The sequence below is a fragment of the Gekko japonicus genome, unplaced genomic scaffold, assembly GCF_001447785.1.
Source record: "Gekko japonicus isolate JY-2015 unplaced genomic scaffold, Gekko_japonicus_V1.1 scaffold183, whole genome shotgun sequence".
NCBI classification, from domain to species: Eukaryota; Metazoa; Chordata; class Lepidosauria; order Squamata; family Gekkonidae; genus Gekko; species Gekko japonicus.
Genome location: NW_015175361.1, coordinates 579,539 through 601,042, shown reverse-complemented (window position 1 = coordinate 601,042; position 21,504 = coordinate 579,539). Strand labels below are relative to the sequence as shown.

At 41.7% G+C, this 21,504-nt stretch overlaps 1 protein-coding gene across 4 annotated transcripts in view; it reads right to left on the bottom strand.

Annotated features, from left to right (window-relative positions):
* ATE1 (arginyltransferase 1) overlaps positions 1–21,504 on the bottom strand; it is a 102,037-nt gene that overhangs the window by 10,581 nt on the left and 69,952 nt on the right. For all 4 annotated transcript variants that reach the window (XM_015425400.1, XM_015425399.1, XM_015425398.1 and 1 more), the window contains exon 11: positions 16,379–16,499. In XM_015425400.1, the coding sequence (XP_015280886.1) occupies positions 16,379–16,499 (121 nt within the window). The remainder of the gene's footprint in view (positions 1–16,378; positions 16,500–21,504) is intronic.

Below are 21,504 nucleotides of genomic sequence, written 5' to 3'. Positions count from 1 at the left end.
GCCTTTGCATCAGCAGAGCAGCCAACAGTGGGGAAAGGAGGAAGGGATGTGTTCCTGAACAGAAGATCACTCACTGAACAACGGTTACATGTGTAAGTGCAACCCCATTTTCATTGTTGTGGCTTCTGTGCAGTCCCACATGGGACAGTAGCAAGTTCTACCCAGAGGAGGTGGACGTAACACTGCCTTCCCCACTGCAGTTTTAGTAGCAAGTTCTACCCAGAGGAGGTGGACATAACGTAACACTGCCTTCCCCACTGCAGTTTGGTTTCTAGAGTCCACATCCATCAAGTAGTGTCTGACGAACATCAAAGGGGTGGGTCACATTGCTGCTTTACCAATGGCTTCCAGTGCAAGTCTGGATTGGAAATCTGCTGAGAAAGCCTGGGCCCTTGTGGAGTGAGCTTTCAGAGCTATGAGGCAAGGCACCTTGGCTTCAGTATAAGCTGTTCTAACTGCAGAGACTACCCATCTAGACAGTGACTGCACTGATGCAGCCTTACCCTTATTGGGCCCTTTAAAACAGACAAATTTCTATCATTTCTAAACCCCTTTGTTATTTTTAAATAAAAGAGCAGTGCCCTTCTCATATCTAACGTGTGTAATGTTCATTCCAACAGCGACATCTGTGAAGGAAAGAACACTGGGAGGTTGTCTTGGTTGAGGTGAAAGTGTGACACTACCTTGGGGAGGAATTCTACACTGGGTCTGAGTACCATCTTGTCTGCCTGAAATTTAATAAAGGGCAGATAACAGTTTAGTGCATGCAGTTCTCCCACCCTTCAAGCAGATGTGACCGCGACTACGAAGGCGGTCTTGTACAAAATAAACAACAACTCAGCATTAGCCATAGGCTCAAAAGGTTTATACATTAACTTGGATAAAACTAAGGACAAACTCCATCGAGGGAAAGGGGGTATAACAGGTGGAAACATGTTAAGTAAACCTTTAAGGAACCTCCTGGATTCAGGGACAGAGAAGACTGCATGCCCCTTGATAAGCAGAAATGGCAGCGAGATTAACTTTTATAGATGAGGTCATCCAGTCTGTCTTTCAAAACGAGAGGGTAATTATGACACCCCGTCCACTTCCCTCCCTCAGGAGCAAGATTTTTCCTCCATTTTTCTTTCCCTTTTGTAACTGAGCTGCCCTAGTTATCTGTTTTCTTCTTTCCCGAAGACCTCTGGCTGTCCCACCCTGTCACAATATGATATTTTGGCTGTTGGCTCAGCCCAGGAACCTGAAAGAAGGATTGAGAGCCCCCTTTAACTTAAACAGCACTCTAGGTGTTTTGAAATTCCAAATTAACAAAATATTTTATTCAACATAGAGGGGGAAAATCAGGAGTAAAATTTCTGAGGTAACTCAATATAGAACTCTGAAGTAAATAAGTATGTTCACAGACTTTAGTTCATATGTTTCAGGCTATTGAGAGTTTCATAAACTTTCTAGTGACTTAGGATCTTTAAGATGAGAGGCTTTTGTTCAAGTGTTTCCCAAACACTCCAGCACACTTTAAGTGTTCATTGTATGGTTTCCAGAAGGCTAGTGCACTCTATTCAGTATCCAATCCCCTTTTCTAAACACACCAGTACTCTTCTTGAACTTTACTGACCCTCCATGTTTCAAACAGCAATTTCTAACCACACCAGACCAGGAAACTTTTCACTCTTCAGAGCTATCTCCCTGTTTTGATTGGTTATGGAAATTTCTTCTCTCACTAGAAGATCTATCCCCTTTTCTGGCCTGAATGGGAATCTTCAACAAACTACCCACACTTCCTTGCCAACCACTCCCAGTTCTCCATCTGTGTTAAACTGCTCTCAGTCAGGACTGAATTTTGAAAGAATTCTCCTCAGCATCTCAGAAGTCTTATTCTACTAACCAATCAGATTCGTTGGAGCAGCCTGTCACTCAAGGCTCTCTGGCTCTGTGAAGAATTAACCCTTCACAGTCCTTTATCTGTTTGTATAACACTCCTAAGCTTTTAAAAGTGCAGTCCATCACAGTAATCAAATATGTTTTCCAAGCTGCAAGAGCATGGATCAAATCCTTGCCTGTTGGCCCACAACACAAACCTTTTCCATTTATATAGATACAACCTTCTTGTTGTAAACATATGAGAGGCTATTATGACCTGTTCCACTCTTTGGGAGAATTTTTCTTCTGTTGAATTAACCAGGCCATCAGATGCAATGCCCCTATCTCTGGGTGACGTAATGGTCCTATATGCAGGAGATCGTCCCCTGGGGCAGTGTCCTGTACCTCGCCTTCAGCCAACTTCTTACAGTGGGGAGCCATACCCTTCTGGGCCAGTAGGGAACCAACAGGATGCATGAGGTCCCGTCTGCTTTTATTTTTGATACCACCCTGTGCAACAGTCCAAAATGAAACGGCCATGCCATCACAACTGGAAAGCATCCCCAATTGAACATTTGTCCTGGACTGCCCTAGAACAAAAAAGATGGCACTTTGTATTGGTGGCTGACGCAAAGAGATATGGCTCAGGGATCACCCATTCCTTGAAAATCAGGGACAGGTAGCGGTCTTTTGTGGACCACTCTTGATCTGTATTTGCATCTCTGCTCAATCTGTCTGCCAAAGTGTTGTCTACACTAGCTATGCGAATGGCTGTCTTACGGCCCACTGCCAGATGAGTGTGCCCTCCCTGCAGATGCAGACAGATTCTGTGCTTTCCTGTTTGTTTAGATAAAACTTTGCCATGATGTTGTCCGTCCCTGTAAGAACATACCATTTTCTGGTGATTTCTGTAAAAGTGAGAGCATGTTTGATAGCTGTCAACCTTAGCAGGTTAATTTGAAAATTAACTCCCACTCAGACCATGTACCCTTCACCTCACAATGGCCCTCCCAACCCATGAGGGAAGCATCCTTGAACATATGTATATCATGGGATTGGACCCCCAGTGGAATCCCCTCCAGTGGGTTCCTTGAGTTAGACCGAAGAAGAGGAAGAAGAGGAGGAGATTGGATTTATACCCCGCCCTTCACTCGGAGTCTCAGAGCGGCTTACAAACTCCTTTCCCTTCCCTTCCCCACAACAGACACCCTGTGAGGTAGGTGTGGCTGAGAGAGCTCTTTCAAGAACAGCTCTTGTCAGAACTATGGCTTGCCCAAGGTCATCCAGCAGCTGCAAGTGGAGGAGTAGGGAATCAAACCTGGTTCTCCCAGATTATCACTTAACCACTACACACCTGGTTCTCCCAGATTATCACTTAACCACTACACGCACTTAACCACTACACCATGGTCCTAGGGATCAATAATTTCCTCCACTGGGGTTCAGAACTGGGATCAAAGCTCCTTATAAACCAGTTCTGCAGTGGCCTCATGCGTAGCTGTGGTCGAGGTCATGTAGCCTAGAAGTTTCTGGATATGTCTAGCTGGCTAGTATCTATTTGATAAGAACCTCCTTACTAGAGATAGCATAGTGTTAGCCCTTTGAACAGGCAGGTATGCTTTTTCCTTAGTGGTGTCTATTGATGCCCCAGTAAAGTCAATAGATTGGACTGGAGATAGGCCGGATTTCTCCCAGTTTATGAGAAAACCTAGGTCTTTCAGGGTGTCTACAGAAAATGTAAGATTCACAACTAACATGTCTGGAGAATCATCCACAAAAGCCAGTCATCAAGGTAAGGAAAGACTGTACAGCCCCTTAACCTTAAGTAAAAAATGACAACTATAGTACACTTTGTAAACAATCTAGGTGCTTTGTGGCCAAGGCGAAGGGGAGTGCTGTGTACTCAAAGGCAATCCCTCCATATCTAAATCTCAGATATTTCCTGCAGGCCTCATTAATTGAAATATGAAAGTAGGCATCCTTCAACTCTAATGTTGCAAAAAAAATGTTAGTCCCTGCTGGGGACATTACCTCATGAATGGATAACATTCTGAATTTTTAAATGTTTAAGTGCTCATTCAGAGATCTCAGATCTAGAATGGGCCTCTTGCCGGCCTTTTTCTTATGAATTGCAAAGTCCCTGGAGAAGAAGCCCCCTGAGTCCATACCAGTGGTGAACTTTGTAATGGCTCCTTTTAATATGAGGGAAGAAACCTCTTGTGACAAGAAAGCTGAGGTACTGCAGGAAGGAATCACTAAGGACTGAAGTGGAGGCAGTGATTTAAACCACAAAGAATAACTTTTCTTTATTATTGATAACATCTACCAATCATCAGTAATTTGGCACCATTTGTGAAAAAACTTTCAAAGGACAATTTTTCTGACCCTAGTCAGGCAGTAGGGGCAGCCTTAGAGTACTGGGCTCTGGGTGATTGAGAAGGGTTCTTTCTTCATTGCCCGCCTTGCCTCCTGGTCTGAGATTGCTAACTATAGATAAGCCCATAACTCTGCTGATGGGGGAAAGGGGCCTGGTATCTATAATCTGAGACACAACAGGACCTTGACTGCTGATACCTCTGTGTATGTCTTAGGAAATACCTTTGCTTATATGCTGGTGTTGGGTTGCATGCTATACCCAGAGATTTAGCTGTCAACGTGTTCTTCCTAATTCGCCCCAAGACCATATCGGTTTGATTGCTAAAAAGATCTCAACCTTCAAATGGGAGGTCCTCTATTTTTGCTCTCATATCTTGTGGGAGGGTGGCCGAGCACAGCCATGAATGCCTCCATATGGCAATGCTCTGGCATGTTGCAGTCGGCTATATGCCTGGCTGCATTAAGTTGCTGCTTGCCTAATTTTTGGCCTTCTGAAATTAAGACCCTTGCTATGGTTTGCTTATCCTCAGGTAAGATATCTACAAACTGTGTCATCTTTTCCCACAGTAACATGACCACGGTAATATGAAGTTTGCCACCCGCAGTCCCATTGCACCAGATGAATAGATCTTTCTTCCCAAAAAGTCCAGTCTCCTTCCTTCTTTAATAAGCGAGGAGGAGTGGCTTCCTGCTCTTTCTTTTGCTAGGACCTGTGAGATGAGGGAATTTGCTTGAAGATGGCAAAACAGATATCTGCAGCCATATTCTCTGACCTTGTATAAGGTCTCCCAGTTTTTGCTGAGGTTGGAGCGGGTTTGGCCCAAAAAGCCATGGCTGTCATGAATCCCTTGTAGCACAGGAAGGGCTATGGGGCCAGAATCAGGGCTGTATAAGACCTTCATTATTGGGTCTGTTGGTTGAGGCTCTGCTGAGTGGAATTGCAACACCAGTGCTTTGGCCATCTGTGCTAGCTGTTCAGAGTACAGCTTTAGGTCATCCATTGGGGAAGGTGCTGATGGGGAGTTTTGTCTGGGGAGGGCACAAATGTGCTTTCAGATCCTGCCTCTGAAGTTTGGTATAGTCCTTCTCCAGAGTCCAATCCATGATGGGAGGATCCTGCCATGGACTGATACTGTGCCTGGTGATCACCCTTCAAACTGGCAGATGATTTTGGAGGCTGCCAGGGGTATAGACCTTGTGAAGGTTCCCAAGGCCCTCACTAAGGTGGCATCATGAAGGGGAGGAGAAACCAAGGATTCTGCTGGGGTGGCCATTGACTGCTGGGGTGGCTGCTGAGCAGTCTGTCCCTTGTTCTGGAATGTAGAAGGAGCCGAAGGAGGCTCCTCAAAGACTTCATCTTCCAATAACCACAGGGACTAGACAGTGAAGGCATCTTCAGGAACAAAGAGAACTTGAGGTTGATTCCAGATGGCAAATCACGGCATCAAGGGGATCTCAATCTGAAAATCGTTGGTGTCAAGCCTCGACTCCGAGGTGAGTCAGCCTGTCTGTGTTGGAGCAGTGATCCCTATTGACTTCAAGACAACAGCAACACTCGACCTTGAGGGGAGTTCCGCAGTGAGACAGACTGGTGTTGAGGCAAGGTCAACCTGGGCGGGCTGTGTTTGGCCTTTTGGGGTGGGTCTGATGCCTATCACAAGAGAGATGGTTGGCTTTGAGCTTCCAAAAACAATGGTGTTGGCACCAAAATCACCAGCTGAGCTCTCACCCTTTTTTCTGACTGGGCCCACTTTACATAGTACAGGTTTAAGTCTTGCTGCTCTGCCCTCTTGGACTTTAGAGGTGAGCTAGCAACAGTCTGGGCAAGAAACCCAGTCAGGTGACCCTCTCCGAAATAAAGAAGGCATGATCTATGATAATCATTTTCAGCCATTTTCACCCCACAATCTTTGCATTTTTAAAAAAGGGCCATCCTACCGGCTCTTGTTGGAAGTATTTTTTCAAAATTACTCTCTGGAGACCTCACTCAAAACAACTTGTGGGTCACCAAGAAGCAGCTCAAGGAATCAAGTCCTCTCCTCATGAAGAGAACTGAGGGAGGAGTGCTCTCTCGCCTCTGTTACGTGACCTTTTGGGTGGGAAAAAGGGAACTCTGTAGACAGAGGGGAGGGGGAGCACTCCTAGCATCTAGATTAGAATGTTCCCACAGAAGCTTGGAAGCTCTTCTCTGCAGCTGGCCTGCAATCATGCAGTCCCATGTGGGCCTACACAGAAGCCACAACGATGAATGACTGTGGTGGACTCCACCAGCAAACGCAAAATAATATTCAGGCACATTTATTACAGAACAGGGATGTGACTAATGCTATTGAGTATTAGTAGGGTTAACATTAGTATGCAATCATTTTCTGGTAAATCAGTGAATGGCTATATAACTGTGTGACAATGCCCTTATAAAATTGCATCTGCTAGTATAAAAGGCCAGGCTCAAAAAGGTTCTCTCATTCCTTCATTAAAAAGGCAGAACATTAAAATACCTGAATCCTTTCACATCTTGTTAACATTTTCCCACTGACTGCTTCTGCATTCATATGTAACACTGTTTCAATAGATGGAACAGCAGCCATTAGTTTAGGACTAGACAATGGCCAAACTACACCATATGTCAGGCCTCAGGTCAAGTCAGAGTCCCCCTGCTGTCACATGGCAGCTGTAGGGAACTTGTTCACCCAAGTACCACAAAGCTTGACTTGGATGGTTTTGGCACTGGAGGTGGGGGGGCTCTAGCCTTCTCTACCCTCTGGGCTGTTTTCGAGCCAAAATAGTTTCAGAGAAGTGTTATTTTCCCTGTTGTACAGTTGCATATTTCTTTACTTACTTTATAGTCCACCTTTCTCACTGAGACTCAAGGCAGATTACAGATTACACACTGAATACTGCATATGCAGTCCTGCAATGGGATAAAAAACAGCTGCCAAGCCAAAATGACACAAAGGGGAATTCCCAATCTGATTTGTGGCCAAAAATATTGTGTTGTTTGGCCCTTAGTCAAGATCACAGCATCTCACTGTACATAAGAGCAATGTGAAGAATCACTGGTCTCTGATGCACAGCATGCCAAAATTCAGTTGTTGAATATGTCTGATATTCTTGTTGAATATGTCTGATATTCCCTTTACCTACACTGAAGTCAAATGCTAATCTGGTTGGTCCCCAGCTTTTTGAAATTCATTAGCCTTCTGAAATGTATCCAGTATTTTCCCAACATCCTATCATGGTTTTATTTTCCAGTTACCTGTACTACATCTTCATCTGTGCCATTCTATTCTTTATGACACTTTACAAAGAATAACGTTTGAAAGTTAAGCTCCAGGATGGGACACACACAACCATAAAGTGAGTCTAACTTCTTAAAAGGAAACGGAAGACTTATATTTACAACACCTTAAGGCAAAATATTAGTTGCAACCTGAACAGGTCTGGCGCCAACTCTCATCTTTAAACAAACACCCACACAGAGACCATATTTCAAGGACTGCTCATTATTTTTTAGTCTCATTCCTTTTATTGAACACTGAAACCTGACACTTTTTTTGGCTTACATTGCTCTTGGACCAAGATTTTATTTCCTGTACTAGATAATGCTGCTGTATGTCTAGCTTGCTGAACTTGCCCAGTGGCTGAATCTAATTTAATTTTGTGCCACGGGCTCAATATCAAGCTCTTCCTATTTAATTGTTAGAGAGTGATATAAGCCATGCCTGTACTGGAACAGGCCCAATCTTAGCTGGAGCCTCTGAATTAAATAATTATTATTGAAACTGAATTTTACTTAGCCATTGTGATCATAATTTGTCTCTAGCTGGACTATGAAGAAATGAAATCTCAAAAATTCAAGATAACCAATGTCTTGTGGTTAGGTGAAACATGCTTATCTGAAGAAAGCCAAGATGACAGGTATACATGCTCATTTCAATGGCAAAATGAACTGCCCAAAGACTGATCAGTTTTCCCACTGCAACCCTTAAGGAACTGGCTCAGTAAAAATTTCCACTAGGCTTTTGTTAAGTCCTCAGATCCAACTTGGAGGTGTTATGGTGGTTGCACAACCAGTTACCACAATGAACAAGTAAGATAGCAGATGCTCTGAATAATTGTTTGGAAACAATGAGCCAGATGAGGCAAAAAACAAAACTGAAGATCAAGCCAGATCAGACTGAGGTGCCATCTGGTTTCAGGCCGAGTTATTTTATTTACTTCCTTTATATCCTACCTTCCTCCCCAATGGGGACCCAAGGCAGCTTACATTGTTCTCCTGTCCTCCATTTTATCCTCACAACCAACCTGCAACACAGGTTAGACTAAGAACGTGTGACTGGCCCAGCAAGCTTCCATGGCAGAGTGAGGATTTGAATTCAGGTCTCTCAGAGTTTAGTCCTTCATGCTAAACACTATACCACACTGCTAACATGACTGCTTCCTCTCATATCTATTCTGTCCTTCCTGTATTACTGGCCACAGTGAGCTTCATGACCCTCTGGTCAAAGTCTAACACTCCAATCTTGCTGAATCCAGGAAGACAGGTGTATAACTTCTTTAGTAGCTTCCCCACATCTCGTTTTAGAATTCCAAGTTTCACAGTAGCCCTGAGCTCAGCCAAACAGGCTTCCTAGCGAGCTCACTTCAACCAAATCATGTACGGTCTTATTTTCTCTTCATAAAAGCAGTGTTATATATAAAACCCACACTATATACACCTGTGCCATGGCTACAGCAGCAACAAGCTCCTGTAATAGCAGCAAATCTTGCTGGCTGCAGGTGCCGAGAGAAAAGCAGCATGCAGGAATGGAACCTGAGTGTTAAAATTCCTATTAAAGACATTAAAATTTAGCTTCTTGCACATTGTCTTCTACCAAGTGTTACATCCTGCCCTCCTTTATTGTGCAAGTCATTTCAGATTCAAAACTGGAATGTTTAAGCTGCTTTCAGGCTGAGCCCAACAGTTCCATTTTCCTCCCATCTTCTTCCTCTGCCCCAATTCTCCTCATACCGAAGAGTAAGAGTTGTGGTTTTGCTTCTGGTTCTCCCCGTAGGCTGATGGATTCAATTATGTTGCGGTTAGCATTACTTAGTGGTTTGTTATAATCCAGCACTTCATCCATGCACTTCAAAATGGAATGGCCCAAGAAAGATTAAAAAGATACTTGATTTGGTAAAATATAGGATCAGCTATAACACGGATTTTAAAAATGAGAATCTCTCCCATACACAAAATCAACTCATCCTAACTCAGAAACTGGAAAGGTGGCAGAAAAGCAGCACACAGAATACTGGCTCCCCAAACTGAGTATATACCATTCCAAGTTATTCTATGTGTCAGGCCTATTAGTCAGATGTAAATTAAGATGGCTGGGACAAGTACTTCCATCGAAATGTAAAAACCAACATGCAAAACTACTCGCAACATTGCTTCCTTGCCAGCAATAGCATCCTTTTAGGGAGTAGCTGCACACACACACCCAGCTAATATGGGTGGCAGTAAGTAAGACCAAGTGTATCAATATACCTACTACTCAACATGGCCAATCTGTGGATCTTTAAATCCACAGACCGGAGCCATGAATAAACAAGACAGGTCTTTCTACAAATCTGAAAAGTGCCACAGGTTTGCAGAAATATCTGGAAAAAAATACAATGGGGGTATAACCCCCCCCCCGAGAATAAAAGCAGCACCTGTACCTTTAAGAAACAAACAAATTCAGTGGCCACTGCTAGGCAATCACAACAGTACTGCCAGCCTTCAAGCCTTGGTTTCTGTCAGTAAAAGGCAGGGGAGGGGACAGGGCCCTTTCCAGGGCTGCTTTGGCCTTTAAGACTCTTCAGGGCCAGCAGCAACCACCAGGTGACTTGCTCCTACCCAGCTTACATGACTCATCCAGGACTGGCCAAGCACTCCTGTTCTGCAGCAGCCACCCTACAACAGCCAGTGTGGTGTCCAGTGTTCCCTCTAAGCTAAGTTACTGTGAGCTAGTTCACAGTTTTTTAGCCTCCGGCTCACACATTTTTGTCTTAGCTCAGGAAGGATGGCTCCAGAGCCAACTAATGTATGCTGCAGCCAAACTGCTTGCTCACAACTTTAATGCCAGCAGCTCATAAAGTAGAATTTTTGCTCACAAGACTCCACAGCTTAGAGGGAGCATTGGTGGTGTCACGGTTAGAGATTCAGACTATGATCTGGGAGGCCCTGTTTCAAATCACAGAAGTTTGCAGGGTAACCTTGACCCAGTGACAAGCCCTCCGTCTAACCTATGCCACAGGTGATTGTGAGGATAAAATGGAGGTCAGGAGAACAATGTAAGCTGCTTTGGGTCCCCGTTGGGAAGAAAGGTGTGATATCAATGAAGTAAATAAAATAAATAACTACATCTGGAAAGACCTATGAAGGGAAGCTTGGAGGAATCGGAAATCTTAACATTTCCATTTGGAGAAAGAACAGTTCGATACAATTTACTAGCAAGGATTAAAATGTTTGTGCTTAAAAGGAAAAACAAAAGTTCAGATCATGATGATCTGTCTGCTATATCTTGCAACACAGCCAAAAGTATTTATTGTGAACTGGATTCAAAATTTCACCTATTAGCTTTTTGATGCATGTACTTGAAGTTGAGCTGACAAATTTGTTTGGATACAGCTCATTAGCACTATCTCTACTGCTTAAATATATTTTATGATCAAGGATCATGCTGGATTATGAACTTCAATTGCCTTCAAGTGTTTATAAAGTTAATTAGAAACAGATGTGAGCTCAAAAAAGCAGGAACAGTTGCTGTGAATAATCAATGCAGTTGTTCCCGCTTTAACAACTGAACCAGAACTCTCCAAATTCAGCATGGTAACAGATTCAAAATAAATATTTTCCATAGTTTTTATTTCTGCCATTTGATTTCATTGCCACCACACGAAAACTGGCAATATACTCTAATTTTTTTTTAAACAACACACACAAACCTACCATATATTCCTTATCAAAAAAACAGGTTGGAAAAACACTGAAGTAAGAACTCAAAGTATCCTGAAGTCACCAGAGATAAAATCTGGCCCTATTAATAGAAGTTTCATCATCATCTTCAATGGATACTGTAATGCACCTCTGGTTTATTTATTTAGGGTATTTCTATGCCGCTTATTCAGAGTCCTGCTCAATGGCTTACAATTAAAACAATGTCACAATATTACAAACAAGCCATTAAATTGGACTGCCTGACCAATATTCCTCAATAATAGAAACTACGAACATCTAATTCAGCCCTGTAAAAATGCCACTCCTGACTCAGTGATTATCATATATGTAATATATCAATGAGCAGAGTTCTAGAATTCACTGCCACCAGTTTCCCATAAATGAGACAGAGAGAGAGAGCATTCCGAAAAGAGCCACCTAGTAATCTTAGTGAAACTGAACTTTTGTCCTAGGTCTTCGATGAGTCGAGATAACATTTTATATACTGTTTCCCATTGAACTGTCATTTCACCATTTGAAAGCTGCAGCATTAAGACTGTACTTGAAGATCTAGAATAACAGTAGCACAAAGAGCCACATCATTATGTGGTAATTCTCTTAAAGCAACAGCATGTAAAAGGTCTTTTCTAGGGGCTGTCACAGGTCTTTGAAATTGTCATGCATCCCTCCTTGTTCAACATTGTTCAACACTTATATATATAAAGGTTCAAGAAGGCATCTCACATTCTGTGTCCCTAAATGTCTAGAAGTCACTGCTTTGGAGCAAACAGCTATTAAACTCACAACATTTTGGAGGGACTTGTTCTAGGGCTTGTTTCTCACAGACTCAAGTAATACGACAAGTAACAGCCATGTAGTATTTCCTCAGTTGCCCGAGGACTATCAAAGACCAGTCGATAAAGGAAGACATGAACTTAGGCATCCATTCCCCATCTTTCCACCACCCTCCCTGTGTGATCACTGGGTATACTGAAAGTATGGTTAAAGGCTTTTTTCATATATAAAAATGTTTTTGCACTTGCTCCCCAAGCCAAAATCAAGAAAGATATAACTTTCTCTTAGCAGGATTTAAGAGTGATTGAAGAGACTGCTGTTTCTCAGCCTAGGCAAGCAACTATTACTAGCAGAAAACAGATTAGTCACTTGAAATCTTGAAGTAAGAGGAAAGGCAGGATATAAGTATTTAAAATAAAATATAAGAAAACTAGTTGTGCTTTAGCTATGGTAAGAATCAGCTGCTGTATACTTGGCTCCTGTAAGAACTGGTAAAGGAAGGATGATGCCACTGACTACATGGCATTCAAAAGTCTGAAATATTGGTATTCTAAAAATATTTCTTCATGAAAATATTCTTCATGGAAATGCTCATTCTTCAGGGGCATAGTGTTTCCGTGGCGAGAATTATGCTAACTACATAGACAGTCTCAGCATCAGGGACATGCAATACTGGCATTACACACTTCAGTACATTTTTTTTCACTAGGGGTATGCAAAGAAACCTGGTATTTTTCAAGTTTGGGTATACTGAACCCGAAAAATATTGGTATTTCCCAATATTCCCAAATCTCAATACCAGTATGGTATTCAGATTCAGGAAATATTTGCTTTTGCTGATTTTTTTGGGCTCCATTATACCCTATGGGGACCATTATATTCAAAGGTCCCCATAGGCTATAATGGAGAATTGATATGGGGTATCTGGGGTTAGGGGGCTGTTTTTTGAGGTAGAGGCACTAAATTTGCAGCATAACTTTTGATCCCTCTTCTCAAACCCCCCCCCCCCAGTTTCAAAAAGTTTGGCCAGGGGTCCAATTCTATGGGCCCCCATCCTCCATTGTTTCCAATGGAGGGGGAAAAGGCATTTAATGAGATCATGGTTCCTTAAAATACCTTCTTCAAGCTGTCTGGCTCCACAGTGAGTGAACTCCAAAGGCATTTAAAGGGCACACAGTCCCTTTAAATGCTTCCTCCAAGCGGAGAGTTCATTCCAAAGGCATTTAAAAGGACTGAGAGCCCTTTAAATGCAGCTATCCTGTGGTTCTGAAAAATCCTGAATATTTTCCGGATCTTTTGGGTTGGTCATTTTTAGATAGCTGGATAAGTAGCCCACTGGCTGAAAAAATACCCCCAAAATACCAATAAGGTATTTTTCGAGGTGGTGGTTGGTGGTGTTTGGTTTATGCTGAATGCACACCCCTAGTTCTCACTCATACAGCACAACACTAATGTTATGTCCCATCAATGCACTGTTTTTACAACTGCATCAGTGTCAGGATTCCCACATTTGAAGCAGCACTCAATGTCTGAGTAAGATAAATGCAGCAATCCTAAACAGAAACAGTTCCAGTTTTATTCAAGAGGGCATACCTCTACATAAATGGACTTCAGATTCCACTTGAAAGCAAGCAGTGCATTCAACAGTGGAAGTTTCAGTCCTCAGTGGTACTAAGCCTAAACATAAAACAGTAGGGCTGAAACTAAACGGTTGGCATACCCCATGGTTCATTTATAAGAGAGATAAAATACTACAGATTTTAAAGAAAAATGCTATAGACTGAGCATGGTAATGTTTACATTTAAGCTCAGCTCTCCTCTCAGTTCCCACGATAAGTAATCGATATCTGGAGTACTACATATGATTGCTGCTAGGGTCAAGTTTAAGTAGTCTACAAACTGCAGAACTTTATCCATCCCTTCCTGGTCCTTTTGTTGCTAATGCCCTTAAATCAGCTGCTCCTCTTCTAGTGGTTCTTCACAGCCACAGATGACAGAAAAATACAAATGACCATCTTTGCTCTTCAAAAGTATTAATATTTTATAATCAAAGAATTCTTTACTTGCTGAACGAACTGTTACAGTGTGATACCTAGAGGCCTTGTTACAGAAAAACATTTCATCTGAAACAGAACATACCATTGTCTGTCTGACATGATGTTTATATTCACTGTATTTTAATTAAGGGACTTATTTTACTGACAACTGTAAGGAGGTGTTTTGCAGGAAACTGGCCCTGGAATGGAGCACTGTTTCCTAAAAGCCAGCAGCTACACAAACCTCAAATGACTGTAGCTCACAGCAGGCCTTCTGCTGTTCAGCATGGAGCTATGTTTTAATTTCCTTAAGCCACAGGACACAAGTCTGAATTCAGACTGTATTTTGTCTGTGCTGCATACATCAGCCGAGACACAAACTTTCATATTTTATTATTTCAAAATGATACATGTCATGTTCTCTATATGTCAATGTTGTCCTGCTCCTCCCAAACCTTCCCAGTCTTCTCCGCCTACCCCCAGTTCTAGCCCTGCTATCATGGGTACTTATCTATTCTCCCAAATCTTCCCTGTGTCTTTAGAGCAACTTTTATATCACATGAGGAAAGGGTAATTTGATCACACCCTTTCCTTGATTCTATCCATTCCCTTTTTCAATTATCTGTAGTGCCCTCTCAAGTTCTATAATGGTAAGTTTTCATTTCAAAATATATTCAGATTTCCCATTGGAACAAAAGTTGCTTATCCTGGCACCACTCGAGGTCCGCTTCACACCACTCAAGGCATATTTGCAACAAACAGCTCTTTGACAAAAAAAGAACATCTAAATTCACTTGAGGCAGATACACGAAGTTTAATGTATTTTTTTGCCTGGATTTTTTTGCCTGGAGATACTCATGAGGAAGATAGCTGAAATGAGTGTAAAAACCGCTGTACTCATCGAGAAAAGAGAAAATGAATATGTTGGACTCTGTTTTGCTTTTGTCTGAATTTTTTACTATACTGCAAAATGTCTACAGAAATTATTAAATATGTCATTGTCATTTTATCACAGTGGTTTCTTGTTTGTTGGCATGTATCTGCACACTGTGACCCCTTATTATATCTTTTTAAACTTGGAGATAGTCTTCCCTGCTAAACAGGCATCTCCATGTTTACATGACAAACCACTGAAGAATCAAAATAATTCAGAAAATAAGCACTGCATTAAAAAGGAAGTTACTACTTTCAGCCATACTCCAAATATGTTAACGATTGTAACATTAAGTTTCTTCTGTTGTTTGCACACAGCACTTTAAGATTTCACCCAATATGTCCAGAAAGACCTCATTCACATCTTCCCCAGTCTGTAATGATTACAGTAAGAGCAGAGCTGTTCACAGCTGCTACAACAAACAATACGATCTGCACTCGTAGTGACCTGATTGACACTGTGAGGTTGTGCCTCAGATAATACATTCCTTGGAGCAGACCCTGAAATACCACGGTGTAGTAACAGCATGAGTTATTCCAAATACATAGACAACCTCTCATGCAACCTGACTGTCCACATGAATGCCTGATCTTACAGATCCAATTTGATGGATAAATTATACAGGAATATAAAGTCTCTGCACAACCAGCTGTGTAGGGAGAAGGGTCAGCTGGCACAGAATACAGGGGTGTGTTGGCATGTGTGGAGACTTGCATCATTCTTCCATTACAGTGTCTCAACAACCTATATTGACTTTATGAACCACAGTGGTTGGTTTATAGCAGGGGTGGCCAAACTTGTTTAACGTTAGATCCTCATAGAATAAACATCAGATGTTTGAGAGCCACAAGACATGAACAAATATAACCCATATGTTTTTATTGAAAAATATGCAAATTTGCTTTTCATTAACATGAAATGAGACTGCCAAAAATAAAAACAAAAGGGGTAAAAACAGATATTGATAATGATATTTAACTTTAGATGGGGAAGGAAATATATGGGGGGGGAGGGGTGGAAAGAAAGAAAGGGGAAGGGAAGACCGATTGGGAAGGCATGCCTCCCCTTCACTTCCCCAGCTGCCCTGCTGGGAGCCGCACAATATGTGCAAAAGAGTCGCATGTGGCTCCTGAACCGCAGTTTGGCCACCCCTGGTTTATAGGGTGACAGGAATTGAATACGTGATGTGAAAATGAAATGGCCTTCATCTCTAGACATTATGCGGAACATAATAGGAAACAATGCCAAGGAGATTCTGATAGTGAGAAAGGGCTCGGAACGTTCATATGAATAAAATGCAAATGTACTTCTAAATGGAAACAGCTGAGCCCTGGCACAAAATCAACATTTGCACATATAGCATTAGGCAGTATAATATCTAAAGATAAATGTTCACGATGGAAGTTATACACCCACCTGCTTTGAGATCCAGATTGAAGCGACAATATTTTGAGTGCTCAAGAGAGGGCAGGCATTGCTCAGTGGGTACCCAGACATACGTTTCTGGACACAGCAAGTCAGAAGGTCTATATTGGCCCTAGGAGGGAAAAAAGAAATAAACAGCATGCCTTTGGGGGGGGGGGGAAACGACCTCATTTTTTGCTCCAGGTTATGACTGTACTAGGAATAGAAATATTAAGCAATATAATTTAGCCACACTGCAAAGGTGAACAATATGTATCCCTTATACAAATCATACCTCACCCCATTTTTTAAGATTTAGTATGTCTAACTAATCGGGCTTCAGCACTGGCTCTTCTTGACTTGTAAACTTGCACAAGCATGAAGGTACAAGGACCATTAAAATCAAATTGTCTGTTGCTAGTTTTTAATATTTTCAAACGGAGAAACTCCCCCAGAGTGTTTTGTTTGCTTCTTCATGTTAGGAGTCTTCTTGGCATCTTAAAACTGAAATGGTACGTAATCTAATTAAGGCTGCATCACCTGCTTGTCTCCACTGCAGGAAAGCAACAAATTGCAGACTTTGGGGTTCTTCCACTGGTACCCAACCATCATCCTTTCCCCCTACCACTGATTTTTTGCACTTTACGGCAGCCTGATGAAAAGTTCTGGGGAACTCAAAAGCTGCTGCTTGGTATTTTTTGACAGTTTGGTTGGTCCTAATAAAAAGGTAGTGCAGTGGTGTCACTATACCCAGAAACACTGGTATACAAATGTACAAATGAGCGCGTGCACAGAATGATACTAAGCTGTTTCACTGGGGGGGGGGGAGGAATTCAGCCCAAACTTTCCAATATCAAAAGTTATCAGTTTTTTAAATTATTATTATTATTGAGGTTTTCAAAATCTCTCCAATGAAAACATACCAAAGGAACTCACTCTCTCTACATATACATACATACATACATATGAGCACACACACACACGTTTTAAAGTACTGCAGACCTATGTTTTGGAACAGGAGAACACTCACCAAATACATTTTAGACTGCTTAATGTGTGTGAGGGTAGGGAATGTGCTCTCTGCCAGTACAATCTAAACACAGTTTGTGAAAACTGAGTAGCTGAATTTACGTGCAAAGCACTCTCTTGGGGAAGATAATGCCTATCTCTGTTTATGTAATAAAATCAGGGAGCAAGGGCCCTGCTGTAGTACTTCACTGCTGGGATTCCATTGGTGTTGTCTTTCAAGGCCACGACTGAATTTAATAAACCCTTAGACTGCCTTGCCTTTTCTCATGGCTAGCCTGCCTCTGCCTTAATGCACTGCTGTTGATAATTCAGGGTTATTTTGTTTATGTAAGGACTCCTCTTTTAAGCAGCTGGCTGGAAACTGAGATGAAGGCTTCGTTAATTCGCTTTTAATAAAAGATCAATGGGGTTTATTGTGGAAAAATAGAACACAGATGTACGCTTTACCTGATAAAAGAATTAAATGTGTGTTTAACCTTTTCTGTTTGTTCTATGCTACTGGTACTTGACCCTCTTTGTTTTTTTGAAACGATTATCTTTCCTTGGAGCTTTTATTTTTCATATTTGGCTTAGTTTGTGAAAACAAGCTCTGCTGATATTCCTTCATCTCAAATACACACCAAATCCCTTAGATTTTTCAAAATATTTAAAAAGTAAATCTTCAGACTTAAGTTTCATTAAAACTTTTGGCCTAGTCTTGGAACAGAACTCCAGATATTTTTGATTTGGTTTGGAGCACAGAAACTTGAACACGAAGCAAGGCAAAGTGAGAATATTTCAATTACAGAACCTCAAGGCAGAACTGCCGACACTGCCTCCAGAAGTTTCCAATTAAAAATCCAGCCATACTTTACAACAGCCGGAATGAATGTCATATGTAAGGATTTTGCTTTCAATGTATCTTTTACAAGACGTAACCAGAGCTGAGAGAGATTGGTTGGATTTCTGGTTGGCACCAAGGAAGGGGAGAAAGGGAAGAACCAGGGAGTAATGAAATGCACTAAAATATGCCTCTAGAACAAAACAGTGTTGTGGAGTGACATGGTTAATGTTTGTTGCCTCTGAGCATTGCACTGCTATTAATAAAAATTTTAAAGGAGATATAGCCACAGCTCCATATATATATTATTTGGTATAATAGGATTTATAAGTGTTTCAGTTAACATTTTCTCTACATCAGCATGTTTGAAAAACTGAACATATCAATCCAGTTTGAACGTATTTTGTTTTTTGAAGCTTGGAGAACAGAGAACATTATTAAAATTAATTTTCAAAATTGCATTTAAACATATATAAATCCTGGTTTTCCAGAAGCAAAACAAAGGAAAGGTTTGTTGCGATTTTTTTAAAAGAACTTTCCATAGCCTCTGGTACAATCAGACATAACATTGGTGATCCATGACCAGAGCACCCTCCTCTTACTCCTCTGAACAGCTTCAGTGTAAGGGGATGCTGTCCCTTCTCATGTTCTGTAGCAGATGCAAATAGGCACTCTGGTGGTGCTATTTGGCCCAGCAGGCGAGAAAAATGGGAAAAGGACCCAGAAGAAAGATTACCCCTCTACCGTGCTAAGTGCTGATCCAAATCTCCCCCTTCCTCCCTAGACATGCTATTTAAAGGCCTCCAATTTTGTGCCTAGTTAAGTCCCACGTTTAAGCAATCCGCTCTGCTCATCAAGGAAGTGTGTACTAGAGAAGACAATTAGGACGGCTTCATACTAGTTATACTGAAGTTTTGGAGACTTTTTTGAATCTATATGGCACCCGCCCCCCAACCACATAGAAGCAAATGTGCACTAGCATGAATCAATTCTTCTAGTAACAGAACCACCACAAAGCAGCCACAACCCATCTTACTTTTTTCCGGCACTGTGATATTCAGAGTAACATGCTGCATATGTGAAATCATACTTGGCTACTTAAACTCAGCTGAAAGCTAATTCTTATCTTTGTGATGGGATAATCTATTACTTACTGAATATTACATCTGATGAAACAAACCTAGAGGAACTTTAGTATGTCAGAAATTCAGCCGGTGGTGAAACAAATCACCCACATTTTAACCTGACAGTTTATCTCATTTATCCGTACATGCTACTGATACTGAATCGAAGTCATACGGCAGATTATTAACATTTGCAATGTAAAAGTATCTGGTTCTACATGGCAAAAGTTAAAGAAAAACTGACAAAAAGTAGATAATGTGTCAATATTTCACAACTGAGGTTGAGTTCACTGCTTGAGGTTTTTGTAAAGTTACGTAAGTACTACAGATTTTTCAATGCTTTCCCATTTTAGTGATCTTCTAAAAACAAAACAGAACACAAAGGCTGAGAAATCCAAACACTGATTCTTAAAAAGAACTGCTGCTTGTACTTACTGTCACTCAGAGAGATTCAGTAATTCTTAAGAATCAACTGGGAGCAATCCTAAGCAGGTCAACTAAGAAATAAGCATCTGACAGTATTTGCATAGAGGCCAAGACCACAGGATTGCATGCACCATGACACACATTTTGGAATGGCTGAAAGCAGCCAGTTTCCCTTCAAAAACCATGCACTTCTCTATGACATGAAATGAGCTCATGCTCAAGCAGCTCCCACACCATGAAGATTCTGGGCAGGCTACAAACATTTTGCTCTGGTAAGAGCAGAGCCTTACACCTGCATGAGCCACCTTGTCTCCTGCAGCAAGGATCCAATCCAACATATATAAATCTAAGTTTAGACATCAGTGCACCATAAAAGAAATAAATAATATGGTGAACATTTTTTTTCAGTGGAGCTCTTTCCATGTTTTAACTAGCTAGGGAGCAGTGGCACAGAGGATTTATCCTCTGGTAAGTAACATCTGAGCTGAACAGTACGGCTGTCAGTTCTAGCCCCGTGTTGGTGTGAGCGACCAACCTTGTCCCTAGCTCGCCATCCACCCAGCGGTTCGAAAGCTTCGGCGAGTAGATAAAATGGGTACCACTCCTTAGAGAGGGTGGGCACACCAAAGACCCCTCCGGTGAGGGAGGTGTTAGCCGACGACCGGAATGCTCAGGTCGCGAGATTGAAAGCCTAAAGGAAAAAAAAATCTCTTCGACTCCGAGAAGCCTGTAATGGGCCGTTCCGGCCAGGCGGTGGCAGTGCGGCGCTGCAAGACCTGGAGAAGCTGACGTCATCTAGCCGAGCCGAAGTGAATATGCCGACGGGATACGTCTGACCCTGCAGCTGAGCAAACCCTCGCCGACTGTGGATGTGTGTGATTTTAAAAGATATATGTTGTCCTCCCTTACTCCCATAAATCAATGTTAGTCCTGCATGAATGAGTAACTGCAAATCGCTCAGAGCCAGCAAGCTCTGCAGGATTGAGCGATTAATAAATTGAAAGATTATTATTATTATTATTGGCAGTTTGTTAACCAACCTTCATTTTAAAAAGATATCATAGTGTGGAGAAAGGCTCTCCACTCAAGAATTCAGCCCAGTATTTCAATTATTGTAACTGCACTGTGTGTGTGTAAGTTTAGAACTGGCTGCAACCTAGTAGCTAGCAGGAGGGAAGGTGTCAAGGGATAAACTATCAAGCTCCAAGCATGGGGTACGTTAGAGCTTACATATGCTAATGGCTCTGGCCAAAGTAAGACAATGGTTTAAGATCTCACACCCTACTGGAGTATTGCACCCAAAGTGACAGAGACTACTAAAAGGCAAACAGTAGCCTCTTCCTCTTGAAGCAGGAAGGGCTGAATGACACCAGGATGGAGGTGGACTCTCCCTACAGAAGATTATAATTTATTTATATTTATTTATTTATAGATTTGATTTATACCCCGCCCTCCCCGCTGCGCGGGCTCAGGGCGACTTACAATCAGGCATAGGCCAGTATCAAATATAAAACATTATTAAAACCATTTAAAAACTCTACAATACAATAACATTATTAACAAAATTATTAACAAAAGTGCTCTAATCTTCCACAAAATGGCATATTCTCTAAACACAGATTAAGCAGCTGTCTTATTTTAACCTGTGACTTCTGACCAAGAAGGCACAAGTTACAAAGGTCTAAACCTTTACCACCATCTTGTCCTCATGGTAAGGGACAATGGGAAGCAGTCCCAGC